The sequence below is a fragment of the Motacilla alba genome, chromosome 5 (genome assembly GCF_015832195.1).
Source record: "Motacilla alba alba isolate MOTALB_02 chromosome 5, Motacilla_alba_V1.0_pri, whole genome shotgun sequence".
Taxonomy (NCBI): domain Eukaryota; kingdom Metazoa; phylum Chordata; class Aves; order Passeriformes; family Motacillidae; genus Motacilla; species Motacilla alba.
In genome coordinates this window covers 49,556,718-49,568,730 of record NC_052020.1, presented here as the reverse complement: position 1 = coordinate 49,568,730, position 12,013 = coordinate 49,556,718, and the positions used below count along the sequence as shown (strand labels likewise).

General features: G+C 39.3%; 1 protein-coding gene across 7 annotated transcripts in view; it reads left to right on the top strand.

Annotated features, from left to right (window-relative positions):
• The window catches only part of BCL11B (BAF chromatin remodeling complex subunit BCL11B), a 97,900-nt gene extending 86,099 nt beyond the window's left edge, over positions 1-11,801 (top strand). For 6 of the 7 annotated variants that reach the window (XM_038137351.1, XM_038137355.1, XM_038137352.1 and 3 more), the window contains one exon: positions 4,352-6,984. In XM_038137351.1, the coding sequence (XP_037993279.1) occupies positions 4,352-6,363 (2,012 nt within the window). In that variant the 3' untranslated portion in view covers positions 6,364-6,984. Of the gene's footprint in view, positions 1-4,351; positions 6,985-7,221 lie in introns of those variants that run through there. The other variant, XM_038137357.1, reaches the window with a different exon arrangement.
• The last annotated feature ends 212 nt before the right edge of the window (positions 11,802-12,013 follow it).

The following is a 12,013-nucleotide window of genomic DNA, read 5'->3' as shown; positions in this document are numbered from 1 at the left end:
GGAGCAGCTGGCATAGATATGAATAGATTCATAGATATGGACATGTGGTGACAGGACAAAGAGGGAACTAAAAGAAAGTAGCTTTAGATAAGATATTAGGAAAAAATTCTTTACTATGAGGTTGGCAAGGCACAGGAACAGGTTACCCAGAGAAGTTACAAATGTCCCATCCCTGGAAGTGTTCAAGGCTAGGCTGGATGGAAGTCTGAGCAACCTGGTCTAGTGAAAGGTGCCCCTGCCCATGATGGAAGGGATGGAACTGGATGAACTTTGAGGTCCCTTCCAATCCAAACCATTCTATGACTCCATTATCCTTTGGGTCAGGAATTGGGTGAGGTCAAACCTTAGGGTTTATCCCAGTCGTCTCATTCTTTAATTTCACAATCCCTCCTACCTTTTAAATAGAATTTCTGAATACCTGAAATACCATTTCAGTAGGTCTTAGTAGGATTCAGCCCTAGAAACCTCTATCATGTCTAAACTGGCAGTATTTGTTTGGCTTTACTTTGAAGCTACAATTGATTGCTCATGAGCTGTGACCTGGATGTCTCACCTCTGTACATACACCATATCTATGAACTACTGTAAAAATGAATTATACTTCAGCTCTCAGCCCCAAAATTCAAGCCTAGTTACAGACTGTAGGATTGAAACCATGTGCAATTCATCGAACAGTATTAATGAAGTCTTGGCTTGTGTTTGACTCTAAGCACATGAATAATTTCATCACTATCCAACAGAGCACTTCAGCCTATGCTTAAGTTTCACTGATGTTGATTACTCACATGCTCAAAGTGAAGCACATGCTAAAGTGATAAAGACTGCATATGGCAAAGACTATATAGGTAGTTGTCATAAAGTGGGTATTTAGACAGACTTCAGTGCAGGTGGCAAGGGATTAAGATAGCTATATATCAAAAATAGCCTTATAACAAAGACTTTTATAGTGTAGGTGCCTTATTAAATATAAGAATCATTCTTGAGCAATACATGGCTGTTTCTGGGCATGTTTAAAATATTTAGCAAGTTTTTGAACATAAAAATTTCAGAGTGGATCTTCAAAGACTTTTTGACATTGTTCTGTTCTTAAAAGTGAGCATCTACACTGCTCAGGGCAACTTTTAGGCAAGATACCCATGAAGTGATAATATGGTAATTAACTTTTTTTTTTCTATTTTTTTTTAAAAGAGGGAGTCTTGGGAGAGTCTTTGAGGGCTGTGAAAATATATATGTATAGGTATGCATATATGAACATTCATGAATCAGTCAGAGATTAGTAGCCAGGCAGCCTACAGTAAATTTTGCTATTGTGCTGAGGTCTCCTAAAGAGGAGCCCTGAGGAATATAAAAGCTAAACAAAACAAACAAGGGAGAGAAGACCTATGGCTGCTAGCATATAAATCTTAGATCACTAGTAGCACTAGATTTGCCTTTTTGAAAGAAAACTAAAAAGGTGGGGACTTACTTTCCTCTCTTGAATTTCATGGAGGTGAAGTTTTGGAGAGCAAAACAAACCAAAATATCTTAGTTCCATGTAACATGTAATAGCAAGCATCCAGCCAGCTGCCATTTTGAGGGTAATTTTTTTAATCAGCCATTTCAGTTTTAGGTTGGCCTTGATCCTCAGCCTGCTCAGGAATTTTCCTTCTTACGTATGTGCCTTTTCTGAAGTAAACATGTTGCTGTTGTTGTCGCCCAATACACAGCTGCTTTCTTCCTCCTGTCAGTTCTTGAGCTAAGCAAAGAGAATGCATGCACATACACAGACACTCAGTCACTTTATTTTTTTAAAGAAAAAAACCCTACAACAAAAAAAGAGTGCATGCTGTGACTTTAAAAATGAAAGAATTGAACAGCTGTGGGTAATAAATCGATTAATTAGAGTGGATAAAGTGAAGGTGAAGGGTGCAGAGCACTCTTTAATTTGAAGATATATGACCTTGTAAGATGCTGCACTTCATTTGCCATTAGATCACACTTTGTAAGGGGCTTTATTAAAATCTATTCTAGGGTGAGCTGAGGTAAAACATATTGTTTAAAAAAGCTTTTGACAGAGTATGTTATATACTTTAGTCTGCTTCAGTGATTTCTGTCACTTTTTATACTACACATGTTGCTGTGCAAGAAAAGTTAAAGGTCTAGACATTTTCATAATATTTCTGTAAGAAACAGAAATTTAAATATTTGAAGTAATAATGGGAGCATTTACTGTTGCTTTGGCTGCAAAGCTGACATAAAACTTCCTAACTGCCTCAGTGCTGAGTAGATTTTTAAGGGATAATGTATCAGTTCCTTTCCATGTTTGTATGTGGCTTTCATTAATGTCAATAGCAGTTACAGGCACTTTTTTCCAAGCCAAGGGCAGTTCCCAAACTTGTTTTTTTTTTTTTTTTCTTTTTCCAATAGTGATTGTTAGAAATTAATCAAAGCAACTGTGTCTGGCCCATACAAACACAGAGTGTAGGGCCAGGGCATGGAGGCCACATCAGCCAGGCAGAAATGTCTACTCTATTGTGTACATTTTTTATTGGCTGTGAAGAGACAGCTTCAGTGAAATCAGGGTTTGAAGCTGCCATCCACAGCAATAGCCCTACTAAATAAATAAATGCATGAAGGTTTGCACCAGATTTATCGCCCACCTTTGTAAATAAGTCTCAATCTGATACATGCTTTTTCCTTTATGCTGTTATGGATGCATATTGGTTGATAAGATTAAATAAACTGACCGGCTGATAGGTAGGCAGATAATCTTCTAGCCTCCTTGTCCAAGGTTTCGTAGGTTTTGTTAGCAGCAGTCATTCCTGCAACAGCCAGAAGAGGGGAATTCAATCAGCTTCTCTTGGTGTGCTCAAGTTGAAACGTTTGGTTTTTGTTTTTTGGGTTTTTTTGGTCTGCTATGAGTCATTTCTCTTTTCAAGGTAGTTTCAATAATATGGTTCTGTTTACTTTATAAACGCTTTAATGTTAAAGCTCATGCAACAGGATTTTGGGAATGCAGTGCCCCTTCTAGAAAGGCTCTGTTAGTTCAGCTTTGGATTTGAGCTCCTGTGTAGGGGCTGAATCAGGCATTGCTTGGGTCCTGGTTCCATCATGGGTCAGGCAGGAAGCTTGGTTCACGTATTGTGCTTTCAGGAAGTTTAGTGCCCTCAGGTTCAGTGGGGCCATTGCTAGACAAAACATGTGCTATCATAAACAATCAAGCAAGCAAGGAATTAATTTTTGATTTTCCAAAATGGCCAGGTTTTTTTTCAGGAAACCTCCAACTCATTTAAAAACAAACAAAAAAACCAAATCCTGATCATGATTTTCAAGCTGACACATATTAATGAATTTATCAGAGTCTTGCAGAGGCATTGAAAAGGTGGGGGGGGGGGGGGGGTGGCAAGGAGGGAAGTGTTATTTGCAGATACCACATAGTTTACATTGTGCCCAGGACCGGAATTTTCTAGCTAGCAAAATTAGGACTGTGATGCAGACTTGTCCACACCTGTCCTTTATGTAAAGCTGAATCAAGGTTAAAGGAATGCTTTCCACCTTTATGCAGTTGTTCCAAGAGGCTAGAAAAGCAAACAGAACAGTGTTTTTGGCTCTGGTGAGCATTTCTGCGTTGGAGGGCAGGCTCAGGCTCAGAAATTCTTGGGACCTGGTTCAAGCATGGCCCGACATTTGTTACTGTTAATTGCAACTGTGCTGTCGGCTTTGATTACCGGATGTTTCATTTGAGTGGCTTCTTGGTGTTTTGGCAAAAAGAACGTCAAAGTGGTTTATGCAAGGGTATGTTTTCCAAGCTCCTGTTGACTTGAATAGGACTTTTGTGGCTAAATGGCTACATAATATTTTAAAAATGGAAGTGCTGGCGTGACTTAAACATGTATAAATTAAATTCAGCAAGATCTCAGGGGACTGCTGCATGAAGTATATAAAATGAGAGAGGGAAAATGACACTGAAGATCCTTACAGGTACCTTGTAAAACCTACCACACCGCATTTTTCTTGGTTTTTGTCTGTAGTCATAAATCCCTTGAAACAAATGCCTTTTTGTGGAATAAACACATGAAAGGATTTGGATCCTTACACGTCATAAAAGAAGGCTTTATTTGCAAATTAGAGGATGTAAATGTCTATAGCACAAATGCGTATGTGTGATATTTGTCATACATGTTAAGTGAATAAGTGTGGTGAGTAAATGTGCTATTCAACAATTTATATCAGTCAATACGTTGCAATTAAATCCTTCTTTCAGAAATGCCAAGGAGGAAGTGTGTTAACAAAATAAAGTGAATGCCAACTGTATTTAAATGTTCTCCGCTGTATTATTTTTTAAGTGTTCTTTCTGTTTTTTCTTTTATAGGTAAAGATGAGCCTTCAAGCTATATTTGCACAACATGCAAGCAGCCTTTTAATAGCGCTTGGTTCTTGCTTCAGCATGCCCAGAACACACATGGATTCCGCATCTACCTGGAAACAAGCCCTTCAAACAGTTCCCTTACTCCACGCATCACCATCCCTCCTCCTCTGGGACCGGAGACTGTTGCACAGTCCCCGCTGATGAATTTTCTTGGAGACAACAACCCCTTCAACCTTTTGCGCATGACAGGACCCATCTTGCGTGAACACCCTGGCTTTGGTGAGGGTCGGCTCCCAAACACACCTCCGCTGTTCAGCCCACCGCCTCGTCATCATCTGGATCCACATCGCCTTAGTGCCGAAGAAATGGGGTTAGTTGCCCAGCATCCCAGTGCCTTTGACAGAGTTATGCGTTTAAACCCCATGGCAATTGAGTCCCCAGCGATGGATTTCTCCAGAAGGCTTCGAGAGCTAGCAGGAAACAGTTCCACACCTCCGCCAGTCTCACCCAGTCGCACCAACCCTATGCATCGTCTGTTGAATCCTTTCCAGCCGAGTCCTAAATCACCTTTTTTAAGCACCCCGCCACTGCCCCCCATGCCCCCCAGCAGCACTACGCCTCCCCAGCCTCAGGCCAAGAGCAAGTCCTGTGAATTTTGTGGCAAAACATTCAAGTTCCAGAGTAACCTTATCGTGCACCGGCGCAGTCACACAGGAGAAAAACCCTACAAGTGTCAGCTCTGTGACCATGCTTGCTCCCAGGCCAGCAAGCTAAAACGCCACATGAAAACGCATATGCATAAGGCTGGCTCCATGACGGGCAGGTCAGATGATGGACTGTCCACCACTAGTTCCCCTGAGCCGGGCACAAGTGAGCTCACTGGAGAGGGACTGAAATCCAGTGAGGCAGATTTCAGGAATGAGAGCGATCCTTCCTTGGGCCATGACAACGAAGAAGAGGAAGAGGAGGAGGAGGAGGAAGAGGAGCTTGAAAATGAGAGTCGGCCAGAGTCGAGCTTTAGTATGGACTCAGAGCTGAGTCGCAACCGAGAAAACGGCTCCAAGTCGCTGCCAGATGAGAAATCCCTAGTCCTAGGAAAAGTCATTGAGAATGTAAGTCTAGGTGCCATTCAGCAATATAACGACATGTTAGCTGAGAAACAGAAGAGGAGTAGCTTCATGAAAAGGTCCTCTGACCAGCGAGACTTGTGTCCTCGAGACCTCTGTCAGAGAGATCCGGGTGACGAAGACTCAGTGGTAGGAGAGCTGGACCGCACTGAGGAAGGTACGGTCAATGGAAGAAACTTTGGCCCGGGTGAACCCTTCCCAAACTTGTTCCCCCGCAAGCCAACGCCTATCACGAGCCCCAGTTTAAACAATTCCTCTAAAAGAATAAAGGTAGAGAAAGATTTGGACTTGCCACCAGCAACGATAATACCTTCCGAAAACGTTTACTCCCAGTGGCTGGTAGGGTATGCAGCATCGCGGCACTTCATGAAGGATCCGTTCCTCGGATTCACAGACTCCCGACAATCCCCCTTCGCGACCTCTTCTGAGCACTCATCGGAGAACGGGAGCCTGCGTTTCTCCACTCCACCGGGGGACATGCTAGACGGGGGGCTCTCAGGGCGCAGCGGCACGGCCAGCGGAGGCAGCACCCCCCACATCAGTGGACCCGGCCCCGGGCGACCCAGTTCGAAGGAAGGACGCAGGAGCGATACATGTGAGTACTGTGGCAAGGTCTTTAAGAACTGCAGCAATTTGACGGTACACCGTCGGAGCCACACTGGAGAGCGGCCTTACAAATGCGAGCTCTGCAACTATGCATGTGCCCAGAGCAGTAAGCTGACGCGCCATATGAAAACGCATGGCCAGATAGGGAAGGAGGTCTACCGCTGCGACATTTGCCAGATGCCCTTCAGTGTTTACAGCACCCTGGAGAAACACATGAAAAAGTGGCATGGAGAACATTTGCTGACAAATGACGTCAAAATTGAGCAGGCAGAAAGAAGCTAAGGCCCCCCCCATCCCCCCCCCCCCCGCCCCCACGTCCGCTAGGTTAAATTTCAGGGGTCTAGGTAACATTTTATTTGTACAGTTTAACTATTGCCAACTGAGAAAAGATGACCTAACTTGCCTCCGTAAACATAACTTAGCATACCTATGGTAAGGTGCCAGACTTTGGCACTTAAATATAACCTGTGTCTACAAAGTTCTATTAAACCCGAGGGTTGATTAAGGCAGTAAAAATTGTGGAGCCTTTTAACTGTGCAATAATTTCTGTATTTATTGGGTTTTTGTAATTTTTTGGCATGTGCAGGTACTTTTTTTATTCTTTCTGTTTAAATTTCTTTTAAAATTTTGTTGGGTATCCCTTTTTAATTTTACCCAGTTGTAGCCTGAGATTACTTGCATTGTAGGAGAGAAACATATCTTTTAAAATTATAATTTTTGGGCCGCTGCTTTGTTGAAATTTAAGCTAAGTGTGTGTAATTTCTTGTGAGGAAGCCAGCATTTGAACTGAAATTTCTCTTTTTTCTTTTTTCTCTTTCTTTCTTTCTTTCTTCTTTCTTCTTTCTTTCTTTCTTTCTTTCTTTCTTTCTTTCTTTCTTTCTTTCTTTCTTTCTTTCTTTCTTTCTTTCTTTCTTTCTTTCTTTCTTTCTTTCTTTCTTTCTTTCTTTCTTTCTTTCTTTCTTTCTTTCTTTCTTTCTTTCTTTCTTTCTTTCTTTCTTTCTTTCTTTTCTTCCCTTCCCTTCCCTTCCTTCCTTCCTTCCTTCCTTCCTTCCTTCCTTCCTTCCTTCCTTCCTTCCTTCCTTCCTTCCTTCCTTCCTTCCTTCCTTGCATTTTCTTTCCTCTTCCTAAATAACCTTGAAGATTAGGGAAAACAAAATTGTACAGCGGATAACAATCTTTAAAATTAGCACTTTCTTTTGAAATTGGATCAAATACGTAGCACTGACAATGTCACTGAAGATAGAGGCCTTTTCTGGATGGATTTCAGCACTAAAGTTATGGCTATGGCAACAAAAAAGACATAGATGCAGAAGGCTGCTACACTCAAAACCCAGAAACATTCTTAATTGTGCATTACTATAGGATAGTTTCTTCTTGTTAAAAGCTATAGCAACATAATGATGCCAGTTTGTCACTTTCTGGAGTGTTTTTCCCTCCATCTTCCCCTCCTGTGACTCTTCCCAGAGACAATAAAAGTACATCATGAGCATTTTAATACTATTTTCAAACCTCAGAGGAGCCAAAGGCCATCTTATTTTTTTTCTTTTAAAACTACAAAATCATAAATTTGAATTTAGGACATCTACTTTAGTCCATATTTGCTGTAGTTGATTACTAAAAGATAGGAAAGTGTGAATTTCTCAATGAAAAGCCTCAACTCAGGCATTTGGTTTATGAATAGAGGTATTAGAACTATCTTAGATGCTGTACAGTGATGTTATTATAAAGAAGGAAAAAAATAAATTCTGGTTGATTTACTCGTCTTGGCAAGATTCTGCTCCTACCGAAGTAGGTAAGATTTTTTCCAACTTAATTAGGAACAGAATGAAATTGTATTCAGATAAAAGCCTTACGACAGAGAAAAATTAAAGCAAAGAAAAATGCACCTGCTCTACTTTCAAATTCCAAATTTTTAAAAGCCTTTTTCAACTAATATTAGCAAACAGTAGACAATTATGGTTAGAGATTTTAATTATGTTGACCCGCACTTTAAATCTTTTGTTTGTGGTTACGAGAAAAATGGCTTCTCAACAAGAAATTACATCATATTCTACTTGGCCCAAAGGTGGGTTAAACTGTAAAAGAACAGCTGAGATTAAGTGTCAGTGTTGCTAAGCATGGCATTCACAATACTGGCACTATAAAGAAAAATAAATAAAAATAATTTATTGGACAGTTTTTCTACTGCCATTCAATTTGACGTGAGTGCCTTGAAAACTGATCTTCCTATTTGAGTCTCTTGAGACAAATGCAAAATGTTTTTGTGAAATGGAAAGACTTTTAAAAAAAAAAACGTAAAACAAGAAAAGTACATTCTTTAGAAAAAAAAAAGAGCCACATTTACTTAAAAAAAAAAATTACTGGTTGAAGATAGTGGACATGAAAATGCCATAAGACCCAATCAAATGAAGATGTATACCCAGCACAACTTCGGACATACATTAGCTGAATTATTCTCAGCCTTTTTTTTTTTTCAGGACAACGCTGCTTAGGAAATGGAATGGAAATGATTTACTGCTGAATTAAAACTCAAATGACACAAATTACAAGTTGCTATCATTGAATGAGAAAAAACAATTCAGGAACAACGGCTAATTTTTTTTTAAAAGTTAAATTTAGTGCACTCTGTCTTAAAATACGTTTACAGTATTGAATACATACAAGGGTAAAAAAGAAATTGTGTGTATGTGTGTTTGAGCAATCTTTTTTTTTTTCAAAGTTTGCTTAATAGGTTATTAAAAAAATGCCATAATGGCCATGTGTATATTGTTTTCTTTTGGTGACGGGGTTTTAGTATATATTATATATATTAAAATTTCTTGATTACTGTAAAAGTGGACCAGTATTTGTAATAATGGAGAATGCCTGGGCATTTTACAAAACCAGAAAGAAAAAAAAAATTTTCTTTTTTCCTTGAAAATGTTGCAGTAAAATTTAAATGGTGGGTCTATAAATTTGTTCTTGTCACTGTAACTGTAAAGTCTTGAGTTTTAGTAAATTTTTTTCTGCCTTGGGTGTTGAATTTTTATTTCAAAAATGTATAGAATCTTGTATTCGGGGATTAAAAGGTGATTGCTACACCATGTAGAAAAAGTATGTAGAAAAAAGTGCTTAATATTGTTATTGCTTTGCAGAAAAAAAAAATCACGTTTCTGACCTGTACCTATTTTTCTCTTTTTTTCTCCCCTTTCCCCCTTCCCTTCCCCTTCTGGAATGGATATTGATATTGGTTGATTCATATGATGTAGGCACTTGCTGTATTTTTACTGAAGCTTGTAATTTTTTAACTGTACGCTTGTCCTTTTAAAGGGATTTAATGTACCTTTTTGTTAGTGAATTTGGAAATAAAAATAAAAACAAACAAACAGGCTGCCATAATATATTTTTTTAATTTGGCAGGATAAAATATTGCAAAAATAAAAAAAAATTTGTATGTGAAGTCCTTATTGTACAGGAAAAAAGGGGGTTGTTAGACGACCTTTGAGTAAAAGAAACAAAACAAAATAATTAAGTGCTTTTTTATTTTACTTTTTTTTTTCTTGTTGTTGTTCACAAATAATTTTAGTTGTATATATATTTTTTTGTCAGAAATGGCCTACAAAAAGTGCTGTTCCCACAGGGCTCTAAATAACTTCAAAGTTGCCTGGACCCCTTGCATCAAGGTTTTACCAGGTATGGTTGAACCAGGCTGGATGGATACTGCCTATTTGTGTGAAAAGAAATTCCGTTCCTGGAAAGGTGTCTGGGGTGACATCCCACAGCTTCCCTGCAGATTTGAGAGAGAGAGAGGAGATTTCTTCCCCTCCTTCCAAACAAGAAGATGTCCAATACATCTTCCTTCTCCTGGCCAACCCCCACTCATTGCTCCTCACACCCTGCCACTGCCCTCTGGAAGAAAGTCTTTTTATAGTAAAAAGTGAGAGCTGCTGCATCACTTTGACATAAAATGGTGAAATGGCCTGCTCTTGGTACAGCTGTAATCGGGTTGAAGTAAAATTAGTCCAGGCACAGCCCTCCTCTTCCCTGTCAGAACAGGATCGACTCCGTGTACAGGTCTTGCCAGTCCATGTTATTAGCTGCTTTGCTGCTGTTCACTTCTAATTGTACATTCCATAAATTTCTGAATGTTTGAGGGACTGGGATGAAATCCTGTACCTTTTGATGTCTCTCTTCTTTGCAGTTATTTTTCTCTCTCTCTCTCTCACACTCTCTCCCTTTTGGGTCGAGGGGAAGACGTGGCAGAAGAGGCACTAATGCTTTAGTGAAGGGGAGGAGAAAATGATCACCGCTCTTGCAGAAAATGACGGTAAAACTAAAAACAAGAAAAAAAATATATTGCCATGCCAAATTATTCTGCTTTCATTGGTGCAGAACCACTGGAGCAATTGGAGAGGTACGGGTGTGACAGCAGGGAGAATTTGGTCCACCTTATCAGATAGATATATGCTTGCCTGGCTTGAATGTCACACCCTTAAGTCTTCTGGACAAATTCTGTATCTCAATTAAACTGATATAAATCAGGAATTATTCATCACTCTTAGTCCTGGATTATTCCAGCATAATTGAGGTCAGAATGTGTTCCCTTAAAGGCAAATTTTCACTTTTTGGTGAAAATTCAGTTCTCTGGCTTTTGTATAAATCCAGTCATGTGACAGAACTCAGAAGAATCTCTTGGACTTGCATCAGTGCAACGAAGATCAAAAGTTAACTGCACATTTTCAGTCCATAATTCATTGACTTAAGAAAGAATTTCACTTTTCATTTTACTGTAAGTTGTTTAGGAGTTTCAGTCTCACTGTCGTTTTTAATTATCCTGGATAGCTAACACCAGCAGTTGTCTAATTTTGTGACTTAGATCACTGAAACGAACAATAAGTCACCCAAAAGCACAAGGGTTGTGTTTCTGCAGACTGTAGTGATACTGAAATGGCCCTCCTTTTCTTCTTGCTTAGAAGAGCCGTAGTTTACTAGGCCATAAGCACAATATAACATGGACATAGCTAGAATGCTGCCGTAGTTCTTTTCACACTTTTAGTTTTACATTTTTTAAGGTTGAATTTATTACTTTCATTGTTTCTAGTCTTGCTGCCATTGAAGTCCAGAACAAAACTCCAGTTGACTCCCTGGCAACAGGACAGGTGCAGAAACCTGGTTTTGAAAAGAAAAATAGAAATTTTTAAGGAAAGGGTCAAAAAAATCAGCATTTCATCCCAGTCCTATGTAAAAGACAGTCCAAGGTTTTGTTTATCACAGGCAAACTCATTTTTATGGTGCTCTTTGTATTTTAGAACTGCAAAGCAAAGTAACATTGATTTAAGTTGTTTGCATTTGTACCGGCAAGGCAAAATATTTTTATTACCTTTTTCTATTACTTATTGTATGAGCTTTTGTTGTTTACTTGGAGGTTTTGTCTTTTACTACAAGTTTGGAACTATTTATTATTGCTTGGTATTTGTGCTCTGTTTAAAAAACAAGAGCACTTTTTTTTTATTATGGATAAAATGTTGAGATGGCTGGAGGTCATTTCAATATGGCTTAGTGAAATATTTATTGTTCCTTTTATTCTCTGTACAAGATTTTTGGCCTTTTTTTTTTCCCCTTACTGTCACAATGTTGAGTTCAGCATGTGTCTACCATTTCATTTGTACGCTCGTTCAAAACAACGTTTGTTCCAGTTTCAAGTTATAAAAATAAATTGGACATTTGACTTGATCTCCAAATCTTGTCTTTCCTGTTTTTTTGACATTGAGGGGTGGGAAGGGGAAAAAGAGGGAGCGAGGGGTTGAAGTCTTAGTACAGATGATAGAGCTCCTGCCATATTTTCTGTCAGTTCTTATGGGAGTTCATCAGGAGAGAAATCTTGTTTGAGAAGGGTATGTGAGTATACCTGAATGATGCCAAGCAGATGCTCTAGTCCTGCTTGCATCCCTTG